The 12752-nt window shown below is 39.2% G+C and overlaps 1 protein-coding gene across 1 annotated transcript in view; it reads right to left on the bottom strand.

The window, feature by feature from the left end:
* The window catches only part of LOC141004351 (inactive N-acetylated-alpha-linked acidic dipeptidase-like protein 2), a 438618-nt gene that overhangs the window by 142782 nt on the left and 283084 nt on the right, over positions 1-12752 (bottom strand). Inside the window, exon 11 of the mRNA XM_073475786.1 lies at positions 8652-8744. Coding sequence (XP_073331887.1) covers positions 8652-8744 — 93 coding nt within the window. The remainder of the gene's footprint in view (positions 1-8651; positions 8745-12752) is intronic.

The following is a 12752-nucleotide window of genomic DNA, read 5'->3' as shown; positions in this document are numbered from 1 at the left end:
GAGATTCATTTATAAACTTATCTACCATTTACTCTTGTTACAATGACACTTTGAACATTTTCATTAAATGCTACATTGTTTGGGAAGATGGCAGGTTCTTCCCTCTCTCTTTTCTGTATGAAGAGGGTCGGGTTTACAGTACGCTAAAGATATCAGGCATAGAATCTATAGAAAACTCAGTAAGAGCAGGACACAGATGAAAAAGGCTCTTACGAAGAGAATCGTTGTGGATATATACACTGAATGCTACCCAGGTTTGAATGGGGAACTAGACTTTTCTCCTTTTTTATAACGTTTTTTTTCCTCCCAAGGCATCTGAGGCCTTAAAAGTCTGAAAAAGTTACTTTAGGCATTTGAGAAATGAGTAATTGTTGCTTTTCTGAGGTTTGAAGATTTTGCGTATGTATATTATTTTTAATCTTGCTTACTGTCTGTGATATTTTTCTGCTAAACATGCTTAATCTTTTGATTTTAACTGCCTAATTATGTGACTACCAACCTGCTCATACTGATCATGTCACCTGTCTGTCATGTGGTTATCTAGACCAATCACGTTACTGCTCACCTGTCTTCGTTGATCATGTGACTAACCGTCTAGCCCAATCGTGTTACTACTTACTTGGCTTTACTGATCATGTGACTGTCTGCGGCCAAAGGCGGCCATTTTATACTGCCCTGATGAAGGTCTTAATGGCTGAAACTTGTAGGCTTGTTTTTACTATTCTTGTGATTCAACAGCCGTGATTAATTGACTCATTAATTAACTCATTACCGTCTTGAGTGTCTCACATTTTTTCTCAATTTTGAAAGAACAAGATCCCTGAACTGATGAGCACCAGAGGGACGCCATTTTCCACAACCGAGCACATAACTCCAGATACTCCGAACAGCAGACATTCATAACAAATTATACATTTTTATATATTTTTTATATATATTTTTTAAATGGAAATGCACACCACCATAGCTCAGTATCACAAAATAATAAGAACGGCGCCTAAGTGTGATTCTTCATGGAAGCACACTCACACAGAGGAACACACGAACATGAGTGCTCCAGGCTTCTTTGTATGCCTTACATTCTCAACAAAGACAGCGTGTTGAGTATGGATGCACAAAGCAGCTTCCTGCGGGCAAAGAGGAGAACAGAGCCAAACCTCATCACTCCAACACAGAGCGCTGATGACTTTGTTTGAGGAAAGAGGTGCTTAGAGAAGCCTGCTAGCTTAGCCTAAGAATCTGACAACATATTATTGCACTATTGAGAGCGGCTTCCAGGGTAAATCAGCCATTACTGTAAACTGCTTTAAATCAGTCACATGTGAAAGAGCAATTTGCTTTATTTTTCTAAATTTTTTTTTTCAATCTGAATACTTATTGCTCAGAAGAGATTAACTCACTAAAAGTTAAATGAAGCATTTCTAAGAAACACTTACTAATAAAAAAAACAAAACATAAATAAATGTATGAATTTGTGCTCTTGCTGCCCTGAGGCCAGGAAACATCATTAACGCTTCAGCAGGCACCAACTAAGGTTCAGTGCAGTTGATGGTGGGGAATTTATTTCCTTTAACTGAAATTATTTCAAAGCAGTAAACATAGTTTGACTTCAATGGTCATACAGATGACACAGACCCCTGGACAAACACAAAGCCATCAGGCGATCAGACTAGGAAGTGTAGTGGCTGCATCTAAAGACTGGTGTTTCTTGTCCTTCTGTGCTGTAGAGCTTCATTAGAAACATCAATAAAAAATGAGATATTTAAAGATTTTGTATCTGAAATTAGTTTGATTTCAGTTGGTAATGTGTTCCACAGTTGACAGCCTTTTATGGAGAAAGTTGATTGTCCAAATTTAGATCTACAATGCAATATTAATTTCATTGCCATTCACCATGCTCCTTGTCACTCTGTTACTGTCTTGTCTTTGGACATATATGTAAAGATGCTCTGGGGCTAGACTATTGATTCATTTGAAAATTCATACATTGCAAACTGAGAAAACAGATATATGTAAAGCTTAAAGGTAAGTAGATTGTATCTTTTTTAGTATCTGACAGTGACGCCACCGGACAGGCTTTTTATCCATTATATTCATGGCCTGATTATATAGAGATGTAAAGTGTTTGATTGTGGACGGTGATGCTCCGTACCTTCCTCGCTTAAATGATTTGGCATTATACAGACAGCTGGATCCTCTGATCGCAATATTTGGGATCTCTTGGGCATGAATATTCACAAAACTGTACTCAAATATGTTGCTTTGCATTTTGTTTTTGTTATTTGTTCCAACACTATTAGCATGTAGATCCTAAACTTTTCTCTTTTTTATTTTTTCATTGTTGTACCCCTGTATCTTACTCGATCTGTGTATGACTTTACTGTTTATTACTGGCATATTTGAAAGTCTGAAAGGTTTGGCCGACGAGCCAATGCATTGTTGGTTTTGAGATTTCTATGACGACAAAAATTGCCAGCCGTATCCTTGAAGTGTAGTCTACAACATTTGTTATTTTTACTGCCAAAATGAGTGAACTTACACAATTCAACCCACACAACTACATACAAAAGGTTTTTGAAAAAAAATCAAATTTTTAATTTAGCATTGACCAGGGGAAGCCGGTATTGTAAATGAAGCTAACTGATGTTGGCATGTTGATTTGAAGTTAATTTTCACATCTCTTTATTCTCTATAATCCAGGGCTTCATGTCAAATTTAATATGAATGTACTTCATTGATTACCTGTTTAGGATTCAGTAGGAATCATTCAGTCAGCCACATTTAAGCAACTATAAATATTTAGCTAATAAGAGCCAATGTTACAAATGTAATATCTCTCTTACCTGTTACACCTTCTTCCTTTGCTCTCACAGTTGCCCTCAGGCCTTACAAGCTAATCTCAGAATCATGTTAATTTAATTACAAGACCATGAAGAGATCTGTACAGGTATAGGTATGGAATATGGAACTGTGAAATATTCTGTGTGCTTAAAACTAATTATTTCATAAGGTGTAATCTGAATTTATATTAGATTGATTATTTGGTCAGGCTGATATATTGGCTGCCATCAGTTTGTTGCAGATTTATCAATAATTTGAGAACCAGTGTCACTGTTACATAGATTGTCCACCAGAGAGCAGTGAAAACTGTAAAATGTTTGTAAAAAAAAATCCCAAAGACATTCATATCAAGATTATTCATTCATACTATGTGTTTTTGTCAAAATATTAGTATTTGGATTTTTGAACCCGCAAAATTGACATCAGCCCCCCCAAATCCAGTATTGGTCAGTCAGAAAGAAGCAAGTCAAGTTGAGCTCCCGAAAGCTCTATTTTTAGCAAGACGTGATAAATTGTACAAATGGGGGTAACAACACATACTTTTAAGAAGTCTCTCTACAAAGGCATTTACGTTGACTGTACACATGGACGGTGACAAAAACAGTGTGAAGAACAAAACGCTTTATACTTTCTCAACTTCTCAGATTCCCAATTTCGGATAGTAACAGCAATCACTGGATGCCATCTGAGTTTTTTTGTGAAACGCCCCTCTGGTGAATGTTATCTTATGCGGTGTAACAGTGCTGCATTACAAAAGAGATAATCATATCAACACTACTAACAGGAGGCCAGGTGAAGCTTTTTTTCCCCATGCCACTTAAAAACTGATGGTTAACGGTCAGGATTTTGAGAAATATTGGGAACAAAATCTCCACCAACTTCCATTTAAGAACTAGTCCCACTGAGAGTTATTTAAATGAGTGTGTTGAGTACCCTGCCATGCGCTGTGTAGTAATAGTTTGCTAGTTGTATGCTCTTGAAAGACACCACAGGGCTGCTTTCGTGTCGCAGTTTGTCCCACCAGATAATTTTATTCGAGCATTGTTTGCATATAGATTAATGCAAAATAGCCCTCTTTATTGTCGAGGGCTGTATGACTCAAACCTTGCATGAATATTCATTCTGTTCCAGGTCGAGATGAATGAGCGCCGGAACAGACATATGATCAAACGCCAACAACCAGTTAAAGTGTCTCTCCTTCCGGAGATTTGTGGCCCATATTATCTGCTTTAGTGGTCCATTATGGCTGCCTAATATCACACGGTAAATCAGCAAGGTAATTTTCCACCAGTGACTGGGCAGGACAGGTACAGTTGCAATGCATTGGTACAAGTAGAGGGGAGGGCGAGAGAGGACATCTACTGTGGGGGGCGAGGCAAGGACAAGATAAAGGGACTCTCTCCTGCAGAATGACAATTAAAAAAGGATAAGGGCAAAAACAGCTAAGCAGAAGAGGGCTGGGGTGCCATTTAAACATTCAAAGGGCAGAATATGGTTGGAAATGACCTGAGCTGACACAGGACTGAGACGGGAGGAGAGCAACACACAGAACAGATTCATTTAAACAATATTCCACTGTGTTACCTCCCAAACCTATTAATCTTGTCTTGATGGAAAATTAAAATGTTTTCATGTTTATGAGTCATTCACTACGTCACAGATGGCCTGTAGTTAAAAAAGCTCTCACCTGAAATAACCTAAAAAGACAGGAAGGGACAGGAAGACACAGAGCAACAGTGATGGTGAAGTTAACTACGGATCAAATTGTGACATGTGATTTCAAAGAGGTCACAACCTGCAGAGGATGATGACCACGTGCACAGAGCTTTTTGAGTATCTTTCACTGTTTTGCATCAACCGCTCTCATATTCTACCCTCTGAAGTGTATGGGCTGTCGTCCTCGAAAGGTGTCGGCGTGTAGTATGTTGATAAAGATTCTTCGGAGGCAAGGCGGGGTTGATTGGATAGAACAATCTTTATTGAAACAGATTTCAAGCCAGCGTCCGAACCAGAGTGTGCACTCCCTGGTATTCTCAAATCTTGGCAAAGTGATGCCCAAAATACTTTGCCTTCTGCTCTATCAGAACTCCTCTCAGACCCTCAGTCTTAGGAGATCCACCAAAATCACCCCCGTTCTCTGGTGTGTGTGTCTTTTTAGAGTCTCTTCGCTCAGGTCCGCCTGTTTCTCTAATTGTTTCCTTTTTGGGGAACTAAGGGCCCTTCTATCCTATTAGAAAAGGATGGGTCTGCATAACATCTCTCTCTCAAGGGAAAACGTGTACATGGAGGTGTGTGCGTTACTATGTTGATGTTAGTCTCTGTATACTTAAATGGAAATGTGTATATTAAGTCAACCCTGAGTCCTCTTCCTATCCTTAGATGGAAATGTATACATTGAACCTCTGAATCCCTCAGTCCTTGGTGTGGGCCTCTTCCTTTAGCTATTCTCTGACGCACACTACAGAACTAATGTGTTGTTATCCTGAACATGAGATCTCTACATTGTCTCCTTCCCAAATATACTTAAATGAAAGCATTTGATTCTGTCCTGTCACTCAGAGCTCAGAAGGTATAAGAAACACTCAGACACTACACCTCAGCAACCATTTTCCAGCAGCAGTTGGAGACAGTTTTCAGAAACAAAGCTGTACGTGATCGATCAAGCACCAGATGACAGGCAGACAAAGTCAGACTCTAGCTGGTGAATATAGTGGAGCATTTTCTAGTGAGAGCAGTTATTTCCCTGAGAAGTTGGTGGAGACCAAAAATAGAGCTAAAAGGGTTCCAAAAAGGGCCTTTTGGATTCATAAGATAAAAACTGCAAAAAAAAAAAAAAAAAAAAAAAAGACTTTTAGTGAAATCTTATATTGTTATGTGTCTTCTGGGTGCCTAAAAACATAATTACTGGATAACACAGTCCGTCCTCATCAGAAAAACCTTGAAAAAATCTTGAAAAACAACCACATAGGTCAACTGTCAAAGCAGCAGCAGTTATTATCATATCTTGACCTCTAGTGATTGTGTAGGTATTATGGCAGCAAAGGAGGAAGTCAGATCAGGGTGGATGGTCAGGTTAAACAAAAACAGGACTTTCATCCAGTAGTCCTGTATGATTTGTTGTTCGTGTCCAGTGTGGAACCCAAAGTCAGCAGTTATTTTAACTTATTTATGTAGTTAAGTTACATCATGTACATATCGTAACTTACATACGTATTACTGTTACAAGTTATAACATTTGTTACTTTCACCCAAACCACAATGTTTTCCTGAACCTAACCAAGTAGTTTTCTTGCCTTAGCACAACCAAACTACATCAATCACGTAGGTCCGGTACACCTGTCGCTGGTGCACTGCAGTAGGGACGATAATATATGTAATTTTGGGAGTTACTGGCAGTTGACCTATTCAGTTGCTTAGGTAAGAGAATGCATTGGCTCACACTGTTGCCATAATAGCTTTATCATTTCTACAATGGTTGTTGTTAAGTTCTTCTGCCACTTAGTGGCCAGAAAAATCAATGCTTCATGGGGCTAAGATTTCCCCCACTTGGGCTGCAATGTACGATTATGTTCATTCCAGACTAGTGTCCTGCTATATTTTTAAATTCATTCATTAATTCAACTCTAATTAAATATAAATTACTACTTTGATATGTAAAATATGAGAAAATAACAAAAAATGAGCTATTTTCCAACTGAAAACCCCAAAAGATTCCACTTACTGTGATAGGAGACAAAGACAAGTAGAAAACATTCACCTTTAAGAGGACGAGGCTGCATTCTTAGCAAGCTTCTTAGTCACCACACACACACACACACACACACACACACACACACACACACACACACACACACACACACACACACACACATTTTACAATCATGAGCACGTGTAAAATTCAGCTTGAAGACACAAACATGCACAAACACACTGTCTTACTGAGTTTCTCTTATGGGTAGTCTTGTCTAAAGTCATTAACATGCTAATGTAAACACAGAGCCTGTTTTGTGGGTTGTGTTGTGCCTTATTTCATAATATGTGTCCAACAGCCTAAAATATGCATGGTCCATTAATGACTGATGTATTCCTATAGTTATTATTTATTGACAGCCCAGTCGCCAGAATATATTGCTGGCCTTGTGCATTTCTGCAAACCATGAATATGTTATGTTTGTTCACTTTAAACATATCATATCATCATTTTTGAAGCGATGTTGCTCAGATTACATGTATATCAGTCGAGGTTGTCATCTGAAGAAGGAGTGGATGGCAGTGGGGTGACAGCTAGGTGAGAGGGACCACTGTCAATTTTTAAGGAGATGTCAGGATTTTTCCAGCCATGTTTGTGGCAACACAACTAGGTGTATTATTCTGTGCCTAAACCTAACCAGACTGTAACAACAGCATTGTCACAACATAGAATTGAAAACTAAACATAAAGAAACATCAAGTTCCAACATATTGGCTACATATGAAACATATAAATGTAACATATCCGTAGTTTGCAGAAACAAACAATGTCGACATTTATTCTGGGTTGGGTTGTTAGATACTTCTGTAATATCCTCAGTAGTGTTTTGCAGGTTCTCCTTTGCTGTATTTTGGGATTTCTTTCTTTTGTTCCATTTTGAAGCTTATTAACGAGCCAGAAGTTCAGATGTCTAATCATGAACACAGTGAGCTGAGTCATTCTTAGCGCCTCCTCTATTTAAAATACACTTCAGACTAAGAATATTTGTGGAACACTGGACTGGTACACCTAGTTCCTTTAAATTGTTCCTGCACTGTTTTTTTTAATTCATACACATCCTGGATTATGCTGATGATGGCAGGCCATTACGGCGGTAGAGCCAATTATATTATTTTTGGAAGCAACTCAATTTTTTAACTGAATAAAATCAACTTGTTTACTGCATCTGTGGACAGTGTGACTAATACAGCTAAATCTTAGAAACCAGAGAGGACAAGAGGTTAAGTATGATTAAATAGGATGATTAAGTAGGAATTTTTAGACTGGGATGACTTATAATTGTTCTTATTTATGTAAACGCACATGTTTTAGCACACCACCAATGGACAGACAAAAGTAGTCAAGTAGAAGTCAAAAGTAAACTTTTAAGTGTTGAGTTAGCAAGCTGCTGAGCAACAGGCTCAGTGGCATTGTTGTCATCGCTAAACATACCTCGTGTCTCACTCACGTGTAAGAAAACACCTAAGATTATCACAATGAACATAAACAACAAACATGGCTGTTGTTAGCACTCACCACTGTCAAGCTAGTATGTTAGTATTGGGACATTTTTGCTGCACTTTCTCTCTGTTCTTGTGCCACTAGCTCGCTAATAGCTTTAGCAATACATCCACTGAGCCTTGGTAAAGACTCCAATCCAAGTTTTCTTTTATCTGTCAGAGCATTGGATTTATTGATTGCTGTTGGGATGTTGAGAGATTCTACAAATATAACAAGTATTTTTGCTGCTCGTCTGACGCTAAACTTAGACAGCATCTTTTTTTGTTGACTAAAACTAGACTTAAAGGTGATATTTGTAAGAAAGGTAAAGTTTTGAGTTTCATACTGAACTCGTCAAAAACTTTGACGCTTTGGGATAGCGGTCGACCCTACCTTCAATCTCAGTGTGTCAGTTTTTGACGAACTTAAACTAAATCCAGATTATGAGATGGTTTAGAGTGACTAACTGAGGGAATGCATGGTACCGTCATGCTTCTGTCTGTTACTGCCCTTTCAAATACTGACATATTGAGACAAGGAGCCTTAAGACAAAATGTTGAAGCATACTGGGTGTACACACCTGGGTTCCTTTTTCCTTTCAGGTATCCCACAACATTGTAGATTTTCTTGTAGGACAGTTGGTTTCCGACAGTCAGAGTGATCTTCTTTCGTTCTAGGAAAAAGAAGAGACAAACTTTGAGATGAGCTGCAATGGGTAAGACAACAACTTTTTTCGAATTCCCTGTGACTTCAAACATGATTCTGTTTTACCAGCTTTGGCCAGTTTGAAAGCTGTTGCTATGCAAGCTGTTGAGTGATATTGAATCCAAATTCATCCCCAGTGTGATGATACAGGAGGATACTGAACCCTTATTTTTATTAGTAATCACCCAGAGAGAGGGCGGAAATGAGAAACAGCACAGCTCACAGGCTCTGTCAAAGACGCTGTTGCTGTTTAAGCTTAAGTGTTCCAGACTGGGAGGAAAACAAACTAAAATCAGAGGAAAGCAGTGGTAAGTGAAAATCCTCCACTGTGTGCGATTGCTCGAATGCAGAGTGAAAAATAAGTCCAGCTTCCAGCCAATCAACCGGTTAGTTTGCAGCATCACTGACTGATTCATCCAGTCAGCAGCCACTTTGTCCTTCAAATGGTGATTATTTTTGAACCCTATCGCCTACGAAACATGTTTTATACTACTAATACGCTGCAAACTATGTTATGTCAGAAATGTTTTTGCAGCTTGGATTACTTTCATCTGCCATGTTTTTCCAATCCAGACAGTCTGTCATTCTTCTACTGCGGAGAAGTCTGAAGTACGAGTGAACTGAATCGTCTAACATTCTGGGAGAATAAATGAAATCTGCTGATAGATAACATTTGACAGCGGAGAACATTTTTCAGATGGGTTCAACACAATTGTTTCCTTGTTATGCTGGTAAAATAAAAACAATTAAAAGCAGGTACTGCAAATCAGTTGAATATTTATGTATTTTTTATGAGACAGGGTTTCATATAAATCAGCAGGAAAGACAAAGGAAAGAACAGGTATAGGTAAATGTGTTTAAAGTAACACTGGTGTCCAACATGGCTTTCATAAAGGTAGAGCTTCACTCTATGATGTCATGTTAAAATTGATTAATACAATTATTAGCTGACAATCATTGTGTTAATGTGAATAGTGGAGATGCATAACTCTGGCCTATGGGTTGTCCATTAATTACAGATAATGGACATCTCTTTGAACAGAGAGAATTACAATAAGACCAATAGTTAATACAATTTTTTATATGTTTTGCGATCAAAATATTCTATATAATATTGTTTTTCACAAGCCATAACTCTGTTTCCAAACTGGAAGTTAGCTTGCTCGGTCAGGTCAGTGGAAGTATATAGTGCCCGCACTCTACGGGCGGCACAACACGGAAGATCCAGGTACTTTCATACCCGGGAAGTCGAGCTCTTTCGGTTTCAAAAGCACCACTGAGCAGCTTTCATAGGAATGAAGGGGGCTCCATCTCCAACACTGTATCCCGGGTTCAATGAAACATCCTTGGTATTCACGTAGAACATGGTTTCAAAAAAAATATACAGTACGTGTACAGTTAGTACAAACACAGACACACACACTCTCATACACAGTATTTCTATTCATCAAACTCCTTCTGTCTCACTCTCAAGGAATAATTGGATTATGTCAAGTGGATGAGAGTTGAATGAGAGCTATCACACACACACACACACACACGCACACACACACACACACACAAGCTCATTGCTAAGAGGAAACCTCTCGTCATAAGTACCATTTGCACTACTATGCTTAGTCCCAGTTTAATTCTGAATGCATATCGGCAGATACACAATAAATGGTAAGACCAGACAATACCAAATCTGTGCAACTGCTTAGAAGAACATATAATGCGTTAACACACACACACACAAACACACAACTGAAAAGCAGATATGAAGATCCAAGTGTGGCTAGTGGTAAACCGTATTGTATAGCCACCAATTCATTTAGTTTACAGACCAAAGCCAGCAGAAAAGAACTGCTAAAACCAAATATATATAAAAAAGTTTCACTTTCCAATAACGTGATTTGGATAATGCATGCTGGGATAACATCTACGGGGCTAATGAATAGCAGTGCTCTAACAACAACCCTGAGCTTTACAATGAGATGCATCAGGGACTTCTCAGTAGAAACAGAGTAGAAATATTTGTATACCCTTTGCAAAAAAAAGTACAATGTGTTTTGTTTTTTTTATACCATGGGTGGAACTATGGAGGATCAAGGATGCACATCAATACAGTATGTGCCTGAGTAAGCCAGAAATGCATCAGCCCATCCTGATCAGAAACACAACCATGTAGGTCGACTGTGTAAGCAGCTTGTTGTTAGGCGGGCACCTGTAGTGGCAGTAGTAAATATTTCGGCAGCAAAGGAGGAAGTCAGGCGCAGTAGTATAAAGAGCGACAAAGTCTGCATAAGGGAAAAGGACGGGGTGGATGGTCCGTGGACTCTTCGCTCAGGAGACTGTTTGTATCTTATGGAAAGAAAAAGTCAACAGCGAGTTAATTGAACATACCGCCGTAGTTATGTTCCGTAAATAACATAGTTATTTAACCCAAACCACAATGTTTTCCTAAAAAATACGTTTTTATGCACAAAATCTAACCAAACTGTGACCGTACAACCAATGTTCAGGACGCCTGCCCCTGGTGCGTTGCATTGGTCATGTTGTTTTGGGAATGGTGGTCATTTTCTTTTTGTTGGGAGTCACTGACAGTCGACCTCTTCAGCCATTAAGTACAAGTATGTGGTGGATACATGCACATTCCTGTTGACTGAAAAGAGCTGCGATCAAAATGCAAGCTATGTGACGGATTCACAGGTTTCAGAAGATGCAGAAAAAATGTCTGAAGAACATTTTTTAGCCACCACAATACATCTTGGCCAGAAACACTGAAAACATCATCGTGTTCATCCGGTGTTTAGATTAATTAAGAAACGAGGAAGAATCGAAACGACCTCTAAGAGAAACAATATCCTTTTATGAATGTCTAAAATGCAAACTGCAAAATAAGAACACACTCAAACACACACACACACTGTACAATGCCTGTTCGATGCATCTGACAGAGCAGTCACTGGATATTGTGTCTTCCAGCTCTGCTGCCTTGCTGGACGGCTGTGAGCTCTAGGGGGCCTGATGGCTTGATATCTGAGGGAAATACAGACGAGCTGCCAGTGAAGATGTGAAGCAGGGGCCTCAAACCGTGTGTGACAGAGGTCCCCTGCCTACAGCACAGCACTACAGCATGACAGCCCACTTTTCGCCGCTCCGCTCCCGCCCTTCGTCCCTCCCTGCCTGTCTCCTCGCCCTCCTCTCGTTCCTGTTTAATACATTATAAAAATTCACTGCTTTCTCTCATAGGCGCCACATAACCCATTTATCACTTTTGACACTGGCACAAATGACTTTGGCTAAAGAGCAGGGATGGAACATGTGGCCCGTTTGTGTATGCACTCTGCAGACGTACGCACAGAGAGCAGCGAGAGAGATTTGTCATAGAGTAATTCCACCTCATGATGAATGGGTTTATAGATAGCGCTGCCGCTACAGGTAAGGGGTGACTCTGAGTTAAGTTTTGAGAGTTTATGAAAATATTTACAGGGACTAAGGTACATGTTTGATTTGCCTTTTCCAGCTTTCATAGATTTCCATACCCCTTCTTAGTAGGTTCTTCCTGAGAGATTGAATATTATTCTATCTGCTTCTTATACAATAACAGCAAAACAGTGAATATCAATGGCAGAAATGTGTCCTTGAGTCACTCAAATGAACAGCGAAGTGGCCAAAGGTGTGATGTTAAGGTGCTTTTGCCCCATTTCCTACTGAAGGATTTCATGATTTCCCCTGTAAGCAGCAGTGTGGCGGACTGGTTAGACAGACAGGTCCTCCCCTTGCACCGCCTTTCAGTCTCTGAAAACAAGATAGTTAACCCCTGTCTGCTCCGAGGAACATCACACATGACTGACCCAGAAAAAAGAACTTTTTTGTCCAACAAGTCCTTTTACAGAAATTTACAATGGTATATGTTTGATATTGCCTTTACAAACAACCTACACTATTCTTACAAAAGTAATTTTAACCGTTTACTGATCCGCCTCCTCTT

Source organism: Pagrus major, chromosome 11 (assembly GCF_040436345.1).
Source record: "Pagrus major chromosome 11, Pma_NU_1.0".
NCBI lineage: Eukaryota > Metazoa > Chordata > Actinopteri > Spariformes > Sparidae > Pagrus > Pagrus major.
The sequence above is the reverse complement of the archived record's forward strand: the minus strand, read 5'-3'. Positions and strand labels throughout refer to the sequence as shown.